Source organism: Patiria miniata, unplaced genomic scaffold, assembly GCF_015706575.1.
Source record: "Patiria miniata isolate m_02_andy unplaced genomic scaffold, ASM1570657v1 HiC_scaffold_17, whole genome shotgun sequence".
In the NCBI taxonomy this organism is placed as follows: domain Eukaryota; kingdom Metazoa; phylum Echinodermata; class Asteroidea; order Valvatida; family Asterinidae; genus Patiria; species Patiria miniata.
In genome coordinates this window covers 1,947,416-1,967,588 of record NW_024037055.1, presented here as the reverse complement: position 1 = coordinate 1,967,588, position 20,173 = coordinate 1,947,416, and the positions used below count along the sequence as shown (strand labels likewise).

The 20,173-nt window shown below is 40.7% G+C and overlaps 1 protein-coding gene and 1 long non-coding RNA gene across 2 annotated transcripts; one reads left to right on the top strand and one right to left on the bottom strand.

Moving 5' to 3' along the window:
- The first annotated feature begins 5,148 nt into the window (after positions 1-5,148).
- LOC119723377 lies at positions 5,149-7,777 on the top strand. The gene is made up of 2 exons (XR_005270542.1): positions 5,149-5,798; positions 6,867-7,777. It is a non-coding gene; the product is annotated as an uncharacterized LOC119723377 (long non-coding RNA).
- A 4,813-nt stretch (positions 7,778-12,590) lies between these two features.
- Positions 12,591-14,592, bottom strand: LOC119723376 (galanin receptor 2b-like). Its single transcript, XM_038193984.1, has one exon. It carries the CDS (start codon positions 14,303-14,305, stop codon positions 13,295-13,297), a length of 1,011 nt encoding a protein of 336 aa, XP_038049912.1. The 5' UTR covers positions 14,306-14,592; the 3' UTR covers positions 12,591-13,294.
- Positions 14,593-20,173: the final 5,581 nt, after the last annotated feature.

Here is a 20,173-nt window from a genome sequence, read left to right as displayed (position 1 = left end):
TTGGTTGGTGACCCAGGGTATACTACCGGGCAGTATAATGAAAACGGTATAATTTAAATAGGTTTATTAAATAAATGGATGAGGGAGGATTTTATGATCCAGACTACGAAAGAACAGATGATTACGACGATGATGATGATGTAGCAGAGACCAATGTAGATGACGACTTTGATACTACTACACCACCGGTAGAGACAGAAAGCGTCCTCGGCACGGGTACAATAAGCAGTTTATCTATAGAACTAATAAAAGAAGATGTTGATTCATTTTACAAAAAAAATAATATAGACCCCGCGTTTATCGACCCCAACGATTTTGAAATTGGTAAAGACAGAAATCTATACGTTAAAACATATAAAGGTCGAGAACCATTATCTTATAGACGAGGTGGTCAAAAAATATATTACAAATTAAGTACCTTACAAAGTAAATATGGTACCGCATTTATTCGCGACACCCTCAAAATCGCTGACTATAAACCAACACTACTTGCCAAACTAAAAGATAAACTCGAAAAAGTACAACCCGAGAGTATCCCCTTGACAGAACTACCCAGAGCCACCGATGAGGTAACCGAGATTATAGACGATTTACAACGCGACACCGGCGCTCAAACAGAAGGATTAAATTACAGAGAACTCCAGGGTTTAGACAAAAGTCTTCAGACGTTGAGAGGTAACCTCGAACTTAATTTAGCGCGTCTCGCAGAACTAGACCAAGAGATATTTGATGCCGAACATGAATTAGGTGATCATAGGATCAGCGAAGAAGAACGACGAGAGTTAAACGATAAATTGAGCGACTTAGACGCTGAAAGATCCGCCAGATTAGAAGCTGCAAAAACCAACGAACGAGGGCTCAAAAGTCAGATCGCTAGAATCAAAGAAACGATTAATAAAATATTAGGCGACGACACGACTCTGGCGGAAAAGATTAGAACTCTGTTTAGAGAACAAGGTGTGACCGTAGTGAGTATTTTAGCCGCTTTGAGTTTAGCCATCAGCACGATAGTGAGTAGCATCGTCGCTAGCGTGAGAGGTGCGGGTGCCCCACCCGCGCCATCGCCAACACCTGCACCAACACCAACACCAACACCAAAAGGCGGTATCAAAGAGTGGATTTCAAAACAACTCGCTAATTTTGCATCTGCTCTTCAAAAACTCGGAGTGAGCGCGTTGGGTGCTCTGCCGGGTATCATAGGCAGCGTACTCAGTTGGATATTTAACGCGCTGAGTAAGTCCGTATCGTGGTTGGCCGAACACGTGTGGGCTTTGTTTTTGGGTGTGGGAGCCTTGGTGTTTGCGTACCTGCAAAAACGATGGTAGTAATAGTTGTAATCAAGTTTAAACACAAAAAATAAGCCTTACCAGCACAAAGTTGGTAAGGCTTATTTTTTTTGTGAGATTAGAGTGTGACTTATCGCGTTGCCTCGTAGGCTAAAATACCCATGCCAACGATAGCTAATACTCCTACCGTCAACGATAATTTTTCGTCTTGGTGAGTTTGTAGTTTCGTGGGTTCTTGGGTTAAAACTGTAGGTGCTGGTGTTGGTGAGGGTGTAGGTGCTGGTGTTGGTGCTGGTGTTGGTGCTGGTGTTGGTGCTGGTGTTGGTGATACAACATCGTTCGTCATAGGCTCTGGGGGTGTTGGTGGCGCGACGTCATCGGTGTCATCAAAAGAGTCGTCCGGTTGAGGTTGTGAGTTTAAATCTAACACCAAACCAGTTTTCATACTCTGGGTAGCGATTTGAAGATTGTTGTTATAACCGTCGTGCGTTCCAACCCTCAAGTTCATATCCGATGGAATTAAATACAACCCCGGTTTCACAACAAAATTTAAAGGCGTTCTGGCATACTGCAAAGAGTCTTGAAATTGATCGATACTCGTTTCCATGTCGTCTACTGCATTGATGATATCTTCAACGATGACGTTAAATTGTCTCTGAGCGTCTAATCCGGTGCCCGGTGATAATACGCTCGTTTTTGTTTGAGCCTGCGCACCGAGTAAAGCGTACACGTAAGATCTGATCGATTCGTTGATCTTTATGATTCCCGCGGAGGTAAACGAACTCTTGGCGGGTATAAAATCTAACCAAGCCATTTTGACGATGTCGTCTTGTTCGAGATAACCCTTCCAATGCTTAAAAAAAGCATCGTGTTTTTTTTGATCGTCTAAACCCCAATTTTTATCACCCGTGGGGTTGATAAAATCGTCGAGTGTGGTCGTGTTTTTATCATAGTCTAACGGCAAGAGTAAAAATGATTTTGTTTTTTCGTTCCAAAGAAAAAGCCGACCTAAGCCATAAGTCTTTTGATCTCTCGTCTGTTTAAAAGACTTATTTTGATCGATGGCAAACGTCCGACAGATGTTGGTAAATGCTCCACGATCATAGGTGTTGCTGAGAGCGTCAAACGAGTCTTCTCCCGGTATTGCTACGGCCATGTCGTTTAATATCCTTCTCACCGTAAAGTATAGATGAAAATTAAATAAGGCTTTAACGTAACGGTTGTTCGAGTTTAAAATATCGATTCCAACACCACAGCCCGTTGTAGCGCAATAGATCGCAAAGTTTAACTGATTTTGATAAAAAGACATGGGGTCTATTTTCCAACGAAGTACAGCATCGTTGGTATTGAGGCGAGATATTTTATAGTCCGAGATTAAGTCGGGAAACGGGGTTAAAAACGTGTTAGACGCGTTGACTGTAATCTCGAGTTCGCCAGTGAGATACGGACTGTCTAGTACATGCGCTGGGGTGGTAGCTTGTCGTTTAGCTACATTTTGATTTACTTGTCTCGTTACCTGATCAGCTATCGATTGTATCTGCTTTTTTAACGACTTAAAATCACTCATTATTTTAGTTTCAGTTTTAATATAAAAAGACTTTAAAATAAATGCATTCGTTTCACTTGTTTCAAAATGAGCAGACGTTTAAATTAGAAGACGTCGTAGATAATTTAAACGGTCAAAAATCTATACGCGTAAAAAGGGTGTTGTTTAACGCAGGATATTTTAATATTTCCAGCGCCACGGAGATTGATTGGTTTACGCAAATAGATGGGAGACCCGCGTTTACCACAGATAAACCTCCCCCCATACCCGCGGAGTTTCTTTCAGATGTACACATAAGAACGCCGGATAGAGATTTTATAGAGCGATTGTTACCCGATATACCATACCACTTTTTAATTAACGATGAAAATGTTTTACAAAAAACTATAAACGATCTTATAAAAGCGTACGAAGACGATAGACTAGAATCCGTTTTAGAATCAAACAAAAGAAAAAGAGCTATTATAGCTGAACGGCGAGGGTTGATTTTAGCCGCCATGTCTTCAGAAATACCAAAAACTGAATTAGAACTTAATACGCTTCAATCTTTAGTAAGATTATTATATGTTAGAGAAAGAAAAATCTTTGAAGGTGAGGAATTGGCTTCAAAGTTTATTGAAGGAGAAATGGGTGCGAGCGAGTTGAGCGAGTTGAGAGATAGTAGGGAAGCAGGGGTAATTATCAGGGGAAGTCTTATCGTGACGGGTGAGGATTTAGATTTTATTCCTCCGAGTCATTTAGCGCCGTTGCCACTCGGAGTCACCGGTTCGGTCATCATAGCACCGGGGTGGTACGACGTCGATTGGTTCGATTTCATTTTAAATTCTATACCCGGGGTAAGTTTTCGAATATTTAGAGAATCTAAAAAGGTGACGTTGGTGATAACCGACGTAAATCTCAAATTGCGCTTGAACAGAGAAGTATCTCGATTACTCAATTTACCCAAAGGAAGACTGGTACCCAAAGTGGTGTATACGGGGTCTTACGACGTTAATCCGTTTAAATTTTTGTTTATTCGCTGCCCGCAATTAAGTACGAGTGAAAACTTTTTTAATGGTCGTCCTTCTGACATCTTAAAAATCGTACCCGTGGCTACGCGCAAACCCGATATTGATAGAGCCGAGGGATTCAAAAATCTTAAAAACGGTATAATCGACAAACTGACATTTTCTATCAGCGGTGAAAAAGGACAGGTATTCAACAACAAGGGTGAGGGTATCATTATCGAGTTGGAGATCTTTTAATTTTAAAATCTTTTTATATTAAAAACATGAGTGTAGATGGTAAGGCGTTATACCCCGATATTTCTGGAGATGTACTCCGATTAAATAGTAACGAAGAAACAAAAGTGTACAGACTAAAAAGATTGAAGAGATTCGATCTTTAATCTTGAAAGAGAGAGACCACCGAGAGCGCACTTATAAAAAAATAAAGAGAGTGATCGACACTATTAATTACGTAGAGATAGGATTAGAAGGATTGGGGGCTGTAGCGGGGGCTGTCAGTATTCCCGCTCTCTTGGGTGTTATATCAGCCCCCGTTGGATTGGTGCTAGAAGGAACGTTTATAGGCGCTTTTGGTGTAGATATTCTGCTTAGAATCGCGTCTAGGCGATTATCCGCCAAGCTGAAAAAGCACGACCAGATTAAAATATTAGCAGACTCCAAACTTAACACGATTGAAGAATACGTGTCTCAAGCCATCAACGACGGAGATATATCGCACGAAGAGTTCTTACTGATTACGAGAGAGCTCGCAAAATTTAACGAGCTTAAGCAAAAAATTAGAACAAAGACCAGCACAAAGCTTCAAAAGATTAAAAACGATACAGACTTTGAAAAAGAAGTTAAAAAACGGGTAGACGAACGGCTGGCAAAAGAAAAAAAATCTCTTATCGAAAAACTTACAAGTTCAAATTCTCGGTAAATAAACATTATGAAAGCGAACCACCGAGTTATACCTCTATTTCACCTCTTAGGGCTACGCCCTCGGCCCCGCCTTTATTGTAGTGGTCATCGTATCTTTTTAGTGCCTTATTAAATTGATTTTGAGTCACTTTAAATAAATCTCTAACTCGTTCTTTGTCTAATCCAGCTACATAATAAAAACACGCCGCTATTAACGAGCGTTTGACGCAACCGTTTCCCCTCAATGTTTTGTAATTAACGAGCTCGTTATATTTATTGATTGTTTCTTGGACATCTTCTAAGTCTTGCTCTGGACACACCGACAAAATAAGTTTCTCCACAGTTTTTCTTTTGTTTCTTTTTAAAATTGACCAATTGATACGATCTTCTTGCGCATTTTCTGCCGAAAAATCAAAGTAACGCGAGACTATTTCACCGCACGTTTCACAAACTAAAAAACCATTCTCGATGATTATATGGTGATCGCACTGATCTGTTTTATCAGATAGCTCGACGTTTTCACTCTGAAAAAGATTCATTTATTATAAATGATTAATTGTTTTAAATAAAGGTTTTTTTTTTAATGTATGATTGGCGCTCCATACCTTTCTGCTCATTTTATACTTTCCATACCATCAGCGCTCCATACATGACACAGAGCAAAGTGCAGCCCGCACAAAAAAAATTCAATTTGTCACGCTTTGTTGTTTTCAAAACTTGTTTGGGCCAGGTTTTAGTCTGTCACGCTATGTTGTTTTCAAAACTTGTTTGGGTCAGGTTTCAATCAGTCCCGCTATTGTTGGTTCCAAAAGCAAAGTCAATAAACCACCTACCATGCAGTGACTTTCAATCAGTCACGCTATTGTTGTTTCCAAGAGCAAAGTCAATAAACTGCCTACCATGCAGGACTGCAAAATTTCAATCTGTCACGCTTTTGTTGTTGTTTCCAAAAACTAGTTCATATCAGACGCCGCCCATTTTTTCGCTTCACTATATGAACCGACCGCTGTCAGAACAGACGTGTTTTTGGGTTTTAGCTTCTTACACCAATTCTACAAGGTAAGCGTTTTCTTTTTTTAGCGACCATGGAAAATAATGATGTACCAATGGAAGATTGTTATAACTGGAGTCGAGAGGACTTACAAATTATAGAGTCACATGTAAAATATCACCAAGAAATGCTGACATTTCTTGGTGATTTGAAACTAAATGGCCCAACTGATCAAATCATACCGATAAAACCGAGAGGAAATATAAAGTCTCTTTTGGGTCAAACTACATGTAAAGCAAAATCTAAGCTAACCGGCGATGACCTACACAGGCATCTGCTGAGTAAGGTACAGCACTCTTCTCAACCGAACAGTTTCCCTTTGTATAGAAACTTAGACACTATAAAAACCTTAGGGGAATCTGTTCCGCATCTAGTTTCTGGCTATGAGGGTATTGGTCAGCGTCAGGCTTCTATAATCGGTATTTACATCAAGTATGGAAAGTTGCTTGATGCTGTTCATTGCCTTCATAGTCGAGAAAAACCAATAACATCTTGGGAAGAGTGGCTTAAACAAAATGTAGGCATTCACAGAGCTTATGCCAACAAAATACGTCTTGTAGCAAATTTATTAAAAAATTACCCTTTGTTTGACCAATTAGGAGTTCCATTCAAAACAATCTACAATCTTAGAAATGAAATTAGGATAATGTTACTAGACCCACATGTCGCTTATATTTGGCAGCAAACTACGGTATAATTATTTGTGTTGGCATAAACTCGTTGAATTCTTATATTTTGTAAATTTAATTTTGTATGATTTGATCAGTTGGGTGACGGTCGCTAAAAAAAGAAACCGCTTATTTTTGGCATAAAAGTCCAATCTGTGCGGTATACCCAATTCAAACTTTTTTAATTTGCCGCATCGATGCTTATATATCCATATCTGTTCATTGCCTTATGCCATACCAAACCATTTTTTAATTTACCGCTTTATGCACAAGTGTAAAGAGACTATATACAGTCCATATTGACTGATTCCAGCAGACAATATGTATCTAAAGATTCCCACGAGTGTAACAAAAGAGCACAAATTTTCAATTTATTACGCTTCGTTGATCTGTACCTGATGAACAAAGGCATCTGACTTTCTCATGGAACCATGTCAACAAAAGTGAGTCTGGCCACCAGCATTCATCAAATACATCAGTCAACCCCACACTAAGCAGTGACGTCAGGAAAAACAATCAACTCGCGCCCTGCGGGAGCTAGTATAGCAACCGTCTCTGTGACTGAGCGTTTATCCATGTTTTACAGTCTGGTATACGGACACGCCAACACAGGACCAGGAGCGTGCTTATTCAAAAACATCAGTCAACCTTACACAGAGCAGTGACGTCAGGATAACTTGCGCCCCGCGGGAGCCAGTATATCAACCATCTCCATGACTGAGCGTTTATCCATGGTATACAGTCTGATATACGGACACGCCGACACAGGACCAATATCTACTGACAGCCTGGTATATAGAGACGCCAAGTCACAAAGAGAACTTTAACTTGTCAACAAAAGTCATCTGGCCATCAGCAATCACCAAATACTGACATCACAAGTTGACAAGTAATCGTCTGTTGTCAACCCTACACAATATTGATGTAGTGATGCCATTGTCGTCAAGCTAAAACAATCAAGTGGTTCCCAAAGAATAGCCACCGCCTCGTCAATAAGCGTTTATACAGACACGCCAACATAGGACTATAGCATCGTGCATCGTCAAAATTTATGTTTACATGCTGTGCAACTGCCATGATCTACTGGCGTATCTATTGACTGTACTGCTGGTTGAGAGACTTTGAAAGACATTTGATCATATTGTCTGCTTTTAATTATCAGTGTGTATAGAGGTTTTAATGTAAATAACCCTGCTCCAAGTGTTTCGGAATAGCGTAATTTTTGTTTAATAAATTTAATGTAGATATGATTTCTGTTTTGTCTAATTATATTTTGAACGTCTGACTCTTTTTAATATTATGGAGGGTGTTGGTTAATATTTACAAAAGAAAAAGTTTTAGAGGGCGCTGTTTATAAGTGGGCGGGGGAGAGTGAGGATTTTGATCTGGTACCTGGAGAGACAGATCTTCAAGACGAGAGATATTAGTCCCCGGTTTTGGCGTGGGGCTGAGACTGAGATATTGGGAGGGAGATCATTGGGAGGGGGTGGGTGGGGCAGAGGGTGGGGCCAGGGGTCAGAGATTATTGGAGAAGGGGGATAATGGGGGGGTAAAGTCTGGTACCCTCCCATCTCATACTACTCGGAGACTTTTTTTTTGGCCTATTAAGGAGGGTACTCGTTTCTATTTTTTTTCTAAGGGTGGTCGCCGATAAAGCAGTGTTGGAAGACATGGGAAACATTGATTAGCTAAACAATTTGGCCACGTAGGACAAACAAACGTTATAGTTATATAAATTCAACACTAAAGGTATAATATATAAAAACATCGCTTTCGTTCATTCTTTCGTTTGAAGCAACAAAATTGCTAAAAATCTTAAGAAGGGTGCATAAGAACTAACTTGTTGACATTTCAGCTCATTGGAAATTATATACATTTTTGAGAAACCAGAGAAAACGTTCCTTGGGTCTCGCAACTGGATTCCATTTGCTAAAAAACTGTGCACGCGGGCACATTTTTGTTAACAACCTTCAATAATTGTTTTCTTTCAAATAATACAATTTCAGGCGGAATAAGTTCACAGGGTATTTGGTGCCAATCTTATCTTCAATTTGAGCAGGATTTTCGTAGGCACGTGACTGGACATTACAGATGTCCCTACGTGCCTATAACTACAAAGAAGTCAAGACTTACGCGGCCTTGGACATTTAGATGGGAGTGTAAGACTGAAATGAAACGTTAAATCTAAAAAAAAAAAAAAGAGTGGGCAACGGAGGTACCGAAATCTGCAAAAAGTACGTCACTGATGACACCGGCGGATAGAGGACATCTTGTTTGTGTACGATGAAGAAGGTCATTAAAAAAAACCCGATTATCAACTCATAAAGGCAGCGTGCTTTTTTAGAAGTGTATGAGAAACACAATGGGACAAAACAGTAAAAATACAAACTATGCCATCAGTTTTATCTTCATTAGCGGACGTGAGAAATTACTTCTAGTGCTCGCAGCACATTGTCCTCACAGCAATATTACATATTAACGTGGGGGCGAGAAATCTCCAGCTTATCAAATTAGCCAAGCTGACAAAGTTATTACATCTCACGGACAAAGCGTAATGAAAAATAGAGTCCATTTTCGCCTCGCCTCTTTTTTTCGAGTCTTGTTTTGTAGGTTTGTCCCTGCTAAGCAATGCGACAAGGATATCTAATTTCCTTTGTCATTGCAGTAGGCATATGCATGCAGTCCTATTCTGTAATTCTAACATCTCACTAAATTCCTTGGCGAAGTTTTTAATGAAGACCAATACCTATTCATCTGTCTTTTAGCTTGAGGACATAATTCCACTTCGATTCTTATCAAAAGCATATACGAGTACACCATAAGCTCTTACTTTGTTCCTAAAATTGGTGTTTATGGGAAAGACGCTATCTGAAACTTAGACCACACAAGATTTACACTCGGTTTGAAAAAGCGCCCCTGTAGGTACAGCTTTTTGGGACCGGTAAACTGCCACCACTCGATTTCATCAGTCTCATGCAAAACATATAAACAAGTCGTTTTGATTATTACAGGAGTTTTCTCGGATGCATTTTGTTTAGAGATTATCCCACTGATAGGATCGAAACTAAGTTAATCCAGTCAGTAAGAAGTTTACAGCATTTTTTTTCATTAAGTTTCTTTTTGTCCCAATTCCCATTTCTTAGGTTAAACGTGTTTACTTTGTGCCTTTTTGCTCAAAACGCAAAGTGGAAGAGTTTAAAGAGCTCAGAAATGCTGCAGCGCCCGAAGCGCCAATGAGCTGAGAAAGGCTACAGTGCTCCCAGCGCCAGAAAGTACAATAAAACCCTTTTGCCACGTCTCGTTGAGGTCTCGGGGGGGGGGGGGATCTAACGCTTTACTGACATTTAACGCAACGTGCTGGGTTGTATGGGCAAGAGGTTTCAATACCGTCTACAACAAAATGTGTGGGGAAAAAATACTGTTGAAGTCGTTCGGCAGCCAGGTGATTATTGCGTGTGCGTGAACAAAAGAGGTCGCCCTGATTTCTGTCTGTGACACGACGATTTTAAGGGTGTAACCCTGTATTAAAATTCCCATAATCACTAGTGCTAACTGCCCATACTTCAAAATTCTTTTAAAAATACTCAGAACTCTCACAGGTATTTAAGCTGCACAGAAAAATGATGATCAACATGTCATCTAATTTTTTTGTTCATTTTATGGTAGGTTAAGCATTGAATTTTCGAGATATTCTCACCCAAAGAAGACGACCCCTATTTTTCCCAAAGCGGAAAAAAATCTTGAAAAAATCCCTCCACAACACAGCAAAATGAAAATAGCGCCCTTTTCGAGCCCAGTTGCATCCAAAATGCTCAGAATTGGAAGCCCATGTAAGTCCGGGCCAGGTCCGGACCCCCCCCCCAGCCCTGTCAAAATTTTTTTCCATACAAACTCTAAACAAATAAGTCGACCCCCCCCCCCCCCCCCCCCCCGCTGTGACACCCAAAAAAGTTATACTGGTATAATGTTTGCCTGTTCAAAATACGGTACACCATTCTGTAATCTAGTGTTGATAATCATCGAATTTGAACAGCGCCCCCTATTGAAATATGGTACCAGCCCCCCCCCCCCCCCCCCCACCCTCCCCCAGTTTTTGATTTTACGGCGGCCAAGTGTCCGGAGAAAAAAAACCTGTGTACATTTTCATAATTTTTGGCTGATGAAACCCCCCCCCCCCCGGTGAAAATTCCTGGATCCGACCCTGCCACTCAAACAAAGCGGGACAAGAGGTTGGAAACTGGCAGATTTTTCTCCCATGGCGTTTTGGGTTTTCTCCGGCAACAATTACCAACATGTCCGGGAGCCCCACCGCGTCGAAATGGACTAATCGAGATGTGACGCTGGGGGTACGGCGAGGACAGCAATTTGCAGTGCTTGCGCAATTATGGTTCAATCAATCCCCTGGTCGTTGTAGCTACGTCACTTATTCAAACAGAAAACAAATATAAACATGTCATGGTGTTGGCAGCATATTTTACGATGACTTCACATTGATTACAGCTCTAACAAAATAACTCAAATTTGACGCTTCAAGGTGCCTCATTTTATTTAACGAATAATAATTCAAAACACATCAAGTTACATATACGCCACTGACCTGCCCAACAACAATGCTGGAAGATCACCATCTTTGCTTTCTGTACCATGAAATCGGTGGTCAAAAATGATATTCAAAGTCACTTTATTGATAACTCTATTTTTCTGACACGTAAGTTATAAAAGTATCTAGTAGATATCTAGTTTGTTTCCTTTTGTCATTTCTGTTGGTTGAAAAATAGCTTTTGTGACTTGTCTTTTGTTGCATCTTCAATATTGTTTTTTTTAATGATAATTTCAACATGAATAGGATTAGTTCAGAAAGTTTCTTTTTAACCCTTAAAAGTTAAAGATATAAAAGTATTTTGAAGAAAAATCTATTTTTTAGCGATAATTAAATTCTTTATTCCATTCCAACGGACAACATGAGAAAGTTTCAAAATAACCTTAATAAATCCAAGTCTCAGAAAATTTCCTTCATTTTATGCCCAAAAAAATCAAAAATGATGATTTCTAATTTTACCAATTTTGGTTTTAAAATTGATTCCCCGTGCAATACAATTGTACATGTATTTAAAATTTCGCTTCGAGTAAATGGAGTTTTGAACTGCTTACAAAAACAATCCCCCACCATTAAAAACGACAGAAGCGTAAAATTCACGCTTGAAAACAACAAATTACGTACAGACACTTAGGTGGCAGTTTAAGTGATTTGATAAACAGGTGCCACACTGGAAAAACGTCTCACTCAAAAATATCATTAACAGTTGCGATGGCAACACATTTATATAGACCCTAGACTATAAGAGAACATCACTATTCGGCAAACGTTTGCTGGCATCATCACTTACCCAATCCGACGTCTAGACAAGTTGAAGCTATGGTACATTTAACAAGCTGCTGTCAATCGTTAATCCACGGCTGTCAAACTTTTTTACTACATAGAAATGACGATATTTATATAATTTTTTTTCGTGATGATTAATGCCCGGATCGTATACTAACTTTTATCCAACTTTATTTTTTATTCTTGTGTAGGTTTAATGGGATATTTTTTTCATGGATAATAACAAAATGTGCGAAAAGTGCGGGTGTTCATTTTGTTTTTAATTAATTTGTGTACTGAATTAAATAACTTTTCATGTGTGAATAAGTTAATGAAGGAAATGACTGCGCTCTTCCAACACGTATGTATACATTTTACGCCCATTCTCACAGTGTGAAATTCCTTCATGTTTGTGGTGCAAAAAAAGTGAAATTAAATGTAATATACAACATTGTTTTACAAACATCAAAAGCATCAAATTATTATGAAATACTTTATACTTGACTGTAAGTGAATGACAGTCTCAAGCATCCTGTGAAATCATGGCACCTGGTGTGCTGTCATATTCAAGAAAAGTGGAATTTTTGTATCAATTACCAACTATGGTCGGTCGACCATGCCCTTTTTAAAAAACCTGACGTTTTGCGAATACTGCCCCCAATTTACCAAAGTTAGTTAGTCCATATTTTGTTTGCAATCGGTTACACATCTGTGAATGGGTGCAAGCCAGCTATAGTCTGGTTGCCTGACCTGACAATTCACTGACGTCTACAAATTGCTCCGTTTCGTAAAGTAGGGCCAGGAAACAGACAACAGGAACAGCATGTTTTTCTTGGTTTTTCCAACATTATGAACACAAAACATTAAACAGGTCAGTGCAACAATATATTTGCTATAAAGTACAACACCCAATTGCCAAATCCATTAATTTTTCTGAAAATTACAACGAAAGCAAGTTATATATAGTAACTTGCATTGAAACCTATAAGTAGTGCGAGATTTGTGAGAAGCCTTGAGGGAAATGGCACTGGTCCCCCTCCTGGTCCTTGAATGACCAACACAATACAGGCCGTTATAAGCATTTGTTTATCTTGTGCAAGAAGATTGATTGGTGCATTGTCAGACATTTTGTCCAATATAGCACTGTGCCAAAAATCAGGTTTGGTAGATAATGCACGGTAAAATACAACTAATAATGGGTCAGCTAGTCCTATATAACAGGACTTTAAAATTTAAGCAATTCGGGCTCACATAGGCCTAAGTGTCTTCAGAGTTTCGGTTTCTGCCCCATCTGATGACTTCGACCGTTGGTAACATTTGTGCTTGATAGAATTTGAATGGTGCTCATACAGATTTGAGCCGAAATTCTAATACATGACCGGATCGAGGATTGAGCCTATGGTTCTTGATGAGAACACCCATCCCCGAATTCCCTGTTGGTCTGAAACTCGCAAAAGGTCCCGCACAGGAAAGCTCAGGAAGCTCCGTTTCTAGGATTCCACTGGCGAGTGGCTGCCTCGGAGGTCTGGAGCGAGTCCCCCTCAGCCTGGCCTCCCCGCCCAATCAGGGACTGGAACCCACGTCGGAACTGCTTGTACTTGAAGGCATAGATGAAAGGATTGACGCAAGAATTGATGGCCACCAGAGAGACGGAAATGATGTAAATGGCCCCGGAGAAGTCCAGACTCCAGCCGAAGTTGAACATGAAAAAGATGACCTGGTTCGGGGTCCAGCACACCAGGAAAGTAGCGAATACCATCACGAGGGTCTTGAAGACGTTACGGCGGGCTCGCAGCAGGGACTGCTCTGGGGCCTCGACGCTCGAGGCCGCCGTGCTCGCTCCAGAATGGACGGTAGCTGATACGGTCGGGGCGATGTTGCCGATGCGAGTGGCGCTTCGTTTCAGCTCCACCGTCATGTGGGAGTAGACGAACACCATAAAGATCGCTGGGATGAAGAACTTGAACATGATGAAGACGATGCCCAGGGCTCGAGAGCTGATCGCGGAGGAGTAGAAACATTTGCCGTCTTCGAAGGTGTTGACTGCTGCCGTGTAGGCGCCGTCCAGAATCAGTCCCGATAGCCAGATGATGACCAGCATCAGAACTACAGTTTTATTGGTATAGAGACGAGCGTATCGGAAAGGGTAGACTATGGCCACGTAGCGCTCGCATGTCAGCGAGAGCAGGTTGACGGAGGAGGAGGTGAAACAAGCCCACATGAGCAGATTAGATAGCCAGATGTGACAGGCTACGTGATAACCCAGGGTGTCCGGTAGGGGGTCGGGAGCCGCAATGTTGCTGCTCAGTATCAGGAAGAGCGAGCCCAGGAAATCTACCACAGCCTGGTTGCAGATGAAAGCATTGGTCAGGGTGTGCATGAACTCCACTTTGTAAATAACCGTAGCCACGACGGTGTTGCCAATCAGGCCAAGCAGCCCAACGAGTGTCTTGATAATGCGGAGGATCAGCAGAGGCTCTGCCATGCTTTTTGCTCCGGGTTCACCAGTGAGTTTGATCTCTGAGTTCAGAACGTCACGGCTTACACGGCAGGCCGCCGGTCTTGCCAGCGGAGATCGTCGAGATAGGTATCGATCTATGCAAAATCATTTGGTTTCAAGTCACAGCTAGCAGTTTATATATCTCAAGTAAACCACATCATGCTATTCTTAAAACACTGTCTACGAGGCCTGCTTGATATGAATATTCATTGTCGTCAGGATTGGGGTCACTGTAAATGCGCACTTCAGCCGAATACCAAACGAGTTTGCGCACAGACCTAGCTACCTATAAGTACATGTAATAAGAAACAGGCGCACGCGGATCGATCACCGTAAACTATTGCGCCCGCACATGAAAACATTTTACGCGATGACATAACCATGTGACTATGGTAAATAAGTTATGTATACGGCAAATTCTATATACTGTGACTAAAACCAATTTATTTGTGAAAAGGCTTTTTTAATTTCATTAGTATAATAATTTGGTGTGTACACTATATACCAAAGGTATCCAAAGCGCTTCACATTATACCCCTATTCAGCAGGCCTTTTGGCAGCAGCTTCAGATCAGCGCATTCTGGTCTCTACCTTCACAGGTACCCATTTATACTCCCGGATAGAGAGAGGTAATTGTAGCAAAGTGTCTTGCCCAAGAACACAAGCACCATGTTCCCCGTCCGGGTTCGAACCCACGTACCACGACACGTGAGTTAAACACCGTGCCATTGGACCACGGCGCTATTCCTTTGAAATGAAGACGCATGTATTAAATATTAATTTTGCATTTTTTCAAAGGCCCTTTTTGGGGGGTTTGGGTTGGTTATAGCCTATTCGCCAACGGGATGCTGTTCTGTCAAGTCAGGCTGTTCTGTCAAGTCAGTTATTTATCATGTATGGTCATTAGACAGCGATGTATGCAAGATAACATCGTCATTATGTCTCGCTAATGTCCATTATCAAATCGGAGTATTAACAAGAACGATCTGTATTAATGACGACGTCCGTTTGCGATGAAAATAAAATTATATAATGCATGTGGGGTTTTTTTCAATTTGTATATTTACAGCAATACAAAAGAGGATAAGAGGATAAGATCCGCCACGTTCAATTATTTCGAATTATTTGATACAGCCTCACAATAACCCGGACGTTCCTTTTGTGCATTCGAGAGCTACAGCAAGCCAAATTAAAAGCCTTTTATCAGAGCATTCTATATCTAGAAGCCCCCAAACCGAAAAAGAAATCATACTCAAGTATTGAAAATTCGTTCGGAAAAAAACTGCATTGGTTGAAGGACATTGCTAATGCATCTGTTATATTAAGGACATTTTGTTTTATGCTTTCTTAACGTCGTTTTAATGACATCCGATCGAATAGTTTTTTTTTCTGATATTACTTTAATATAATAGGCCTGTATGCATATCTCGTAAAGCTATTTCTGATTTCAAAGAACCGAACAACCCTTCTTGTCAGTAGTTGAGTTTGTCACGGCCCAAATCGCAATTATTGACGTACATCGTTTTCGGGAACATCTTAAAATGTCACAACCGTAGTTCTGAACAAACACGGCAAAACTCGTCCGTGTAAAACCGTCCGCACAAACTCTAGTATGTCTGCGGGCAAGTCACTCGACCGATTGCACGTTATGCATTTATACATTGACTTGGAAACACATCGATATTTTTTTATAACTACATAAGTCCAATTTGATATTTCAAATTTGTTATTATGCTAGTTTAATAAGCCTAAGATATTTTTAAATTCTGTATACCATAACAACATTATTTTTGGCGTTTGTTTTGAGTCTGAGTTCAGACTGAAAGCAGTCCATTGATTATATGCACTGAAGTCTATATACGACGCCACAGACTGTAAAATTCTTTCTTTGCAAAATAGTTCGTCTGATCTTGCCGACTGCACGTATGGACACAAATGTTGAAAAAGCATGCGGCATATTAAGACGGCTTTTGTGGCTTAAGGTTACAAATCCGTCGAGGCCGTTTCTATTTTCGTTCCCTCAAAGTTCCTCCTAACAATACAGACTAAAACCCCAGCAACAATCGTATATACTTGAATTGAGGATTTTCAGATTATACACTAAAAATTGTGTTTCATGTGCTCGTGTAACCAGAGGTCTCGTTAGGGCAGCAGACCAGTAAATCGATTCCCATAGACACCGATAATAAATACCCTATGTACTTAGAAAAATCAGGGAAAATACTCACAATTATTATTGGCACAGGTGTTCAAGATATACATGAAATTAAAGCTTGATTTACTGTTGATTTGTTTCTGTTTTTGTTTCAAGGTTGTTGGGTTGTTTGTTTGATTTGTTTTTTTTTTGTACGCCATAACTCAAAAAGGGCTATTTGGCTCAACCCATGCTCTATATGACAGCAGCGCTTTCAACCTGTGTCTTCTCAGGATTTGTGCTTACACACACAAGAAAAGGGGCCAGTCGCAACAAAAGTCCCTTTCTCGTTTCTGTGTCAGCTATTGCTGATCGATACTTGACATTTCATTCGACGCATAACAAAAATCATGCAGAAACCGACGTCGTGCGTCAATGTTGAATGGCTCAAAGCCGAAAGCTGAAGGGAATGGTAAACCGAAATGGCCTTGTCGCCCCGAGCAAAGGCGAAGAAAGTCGGGCATCTTCTGCCTTTCGGCCAGCCAGAACAACAGAAAGCAATTGAAGTTTTTTGCTTGCAAGAGTTTGCTTGCAAGGTGTTTTTCACGTATCGGGAGATTTGTTCTGATTGTCGCTGCAAGCTTGAGGTGCATAAATGCAAAACCAATCTGCATTTTAAAGTAAGTTTGTGTGTTGCAACCGAGTAGGGAGTAAGATTTATCGTTAAACTTTCAAGTGCCCTACCTTTTACATAGCTAGGGTATGGCTGTTGACAACGCTGGAACATTTCCTCGGTTTCTTTTTGTTGTTGTTGCTCTTTTCCCCCTCTCATCTATTTCTAGAAGTTTGTCCTCATGAGGATCTGCAAGTAAGTAGGTGGGGACAAATATATGGTTTCAAAACGTTTGAAGGGGTAATACTCCCCCTTTTTCCTCTCCCACATTTCTGCCGCCTATGGTTGCAGATGCAGAAGTTGTGGACCTTCACGATTGACAGTAAACAGAGTTGCAATAGCCCTACAGAATCGTAATTTTCGCAATTAATTGGGCCGGATCCACTAACTCGCCGAGGCTAACAAGCAAGCAGAGGGGTGCAGACCAGTAAATCGGTCCGAAATTGCCTGCGCCGGCCAAATCACGATTTGCATGCCCTCAAAATCTTCGGTATTTGGGCATGCTTTGGGCCATGAACTTGAGGGTTTGTAAAAAATATGGGTGGAAGCCGTGCACAGGACTGGGAGCTTGCCGTTCTGTGTAATTTTGATGTAATTTGGACCCTAAAAGCGCTCTATTTTGCAATGGAGTGTAGGCATCGTTTTTCAAAATGGCGATGGGCTTCAGGACTATTTTCAGGGGTGATCATCTTCAGATGGAAATTTCTCCTAAAAGTCATCAGTTGACCCCCCGAAAATTGAAAAGAAAATGAAAGATGATGAAATAAGCTTTAATTTGATGTGCGTCTCGAACACCTTGGAGAGTTATGAGTATTTTTCCCGAATTTTTGAAGTGGGAGCATTTACCATTGGGGTCTATGGAAGTTTATTTACTGGTCTGCTACCAGAGCCGCGTTGAAATGGGAGACTTTTGAGATCTTTGGTGGCAGCCATTGTGTCCTGATAATGGAGATCTGTCAATGGTGGCAGCAAACACGCCCGTCCTTTTCAATACATGTTTGCTTCATGTGTTAACCAATGTGCGCGCGTTCAAAAGGGCGCAAATAATAGTGTGTGTGCTGCCACCAAGCGTTCAATTCAAAAGTTTCACATTACTTGTAACCCTTTTAAAAGTGATTTTTCTGTCACTTGAACCAAACAATTAATGGTGCAAGCTAGGTCATTTATATTGCGTATAGGCAACGAATATAAGTGCGTCACCGGGCGACGTGCGAAAGCGTAATTAGTCATCTGGGAAATGATTAGTATTTTATATCTGATTAAGTATAACGATCATCCGATGACGGGCCAAAGGGATCAACACAGGGTCCCCATGCCTTTCCGTGTTTCGACACATCGCAAATAAATTCATTTGCTTTTAGTTCCAATGGCTATTATCCTAGCAAGGTAAATATTATTCACTTTTGAATGAGATATCAAACAAAATCCACCGACGTTTAGTTATTGAACTATTTCTTCACAAAATTCGAATTATTGGCTGCCAGAGAATAATTCGAATCTCGCAAAACATTAAATCAGAAAATTCGTTAGGGCCCAAACAAATCCATTTTTTTTTAAAAGCACGAGGTACGGAACTTAAAAAAAATAGCCATGACAATATGAATATATTAGTTAATTTATTAACATTAACTTGAATGTTAATGTATGTTTATATCAATGGACTTCAGGATCAGTGCACGTGCCATAATTTGTTGTCCGAAACTCCGAATCCATCGATATAATCTCGACCAGATTTTTAAAATAGTTTTTTTAATTCATGCATTTTTGTTTTTGGGTGGGTGAGTTGCAGGTGCGGTTCTAGAACCAATATTTTTGGGGGGCTAGCACGGTGGATCCAGAATTTTTTCAGGGAGGCGTGCTGAAATGTTGACCGGTTATTTTTTCCAGACACTTAGGCCTCCGAAAATCAATAGGGGGGGGGGGGGGGGGGCTCATGCCATATTTTCAATGGGGAGCGCCAATAAAATCCTAAAATCATTCACAATATATTAACTAATGCACCCTTGTCACGGCTATTTCTTCTTTAGGGGGAGACCGTTCGCATGTACATCACAATCCTTCTTTTTGATAATGCAATTTTTTTTTTTACGGAATTTATTTTGGGGGGGCTAGACAAAATTTGGGGGGGCTACAGCCCCCCCCCCCTAGCCCCCCCGTAGAACCGCGCCTGGTGAGTTGGGTTCAAAACCACAGGGACGTACAGTTTGCGTTCTTGGATAGAAGCGTCAGAGATGTTGTTGACGTATAATGCTGACGTTATGACCACAATCTTCTTACTCTCAACCATCACAGCAGGGACTGCGGCCTGCGGCGATATTGTTTTCCAAAATTCCATGAACAATTGAGGTAATCAGAATTCGATTACAATCCAGTTTCAGTTGCGAAACACTCAAGCCCGATGTTTTTGACATTTTGACTAATTGTGTTTTATCATGCGTTCCCTTCGATGACTAAAACACAAACAAGACAGAAAGAAAACGCAGCGGTAAAAAGAAGACGGAAAGTACTGATCTTAATGAGTGTCGAAAATAGCTTCGATTTGAACGAAAGCCACTTGGGATATTTGGGAAGTTACTGAGAAAATGTCGCCCCAGAGTACTGAGAACAAATTTAATTTAGCTGAGGGCAATTAGGCCTAATAATAGAGCACAATATGCCTAGGCCTTATGTCTTATTTCAGGTGGATAATTATTCACGGTGGACGGTGTTTATACACAATGGCGGTACGAGCTCCACGTCAGTGGCGCACCCGGGGGGGGGGGGCGCTTGTCATTTTTTGCTTATTTTGTTTCTTTTCAGTCCCACGATTTGACTTTGGTGATATGTATGTGGCCTATTTTCGAGTAGAATAAAGGGGTGTAAGTGGCGCCACCAACGTCAAAATACTCAACCCCCCCCAAAAAAAAAACCCAAACAAACAAAAAAACACATTTTTTTTCTGCTGCCCAAAAATTTGGACAAAACTTTTTGAAACATTTTAACTTCTAAAAAAGTTGAAAACAATAAATACAAATTACGGTGAGCCCCCCCCCCCCCCACCCAGCCA

What these genes read in the sequence shown, in the direction of transcription:
- LOC119723376 (XM_038193984.1), bottom strand. Translation starts at nt 14,305, where the DNA reads ATGGCAGAGCCTCTGCTGATCCTCCGCATTATCAAGACACTCGTTGGG.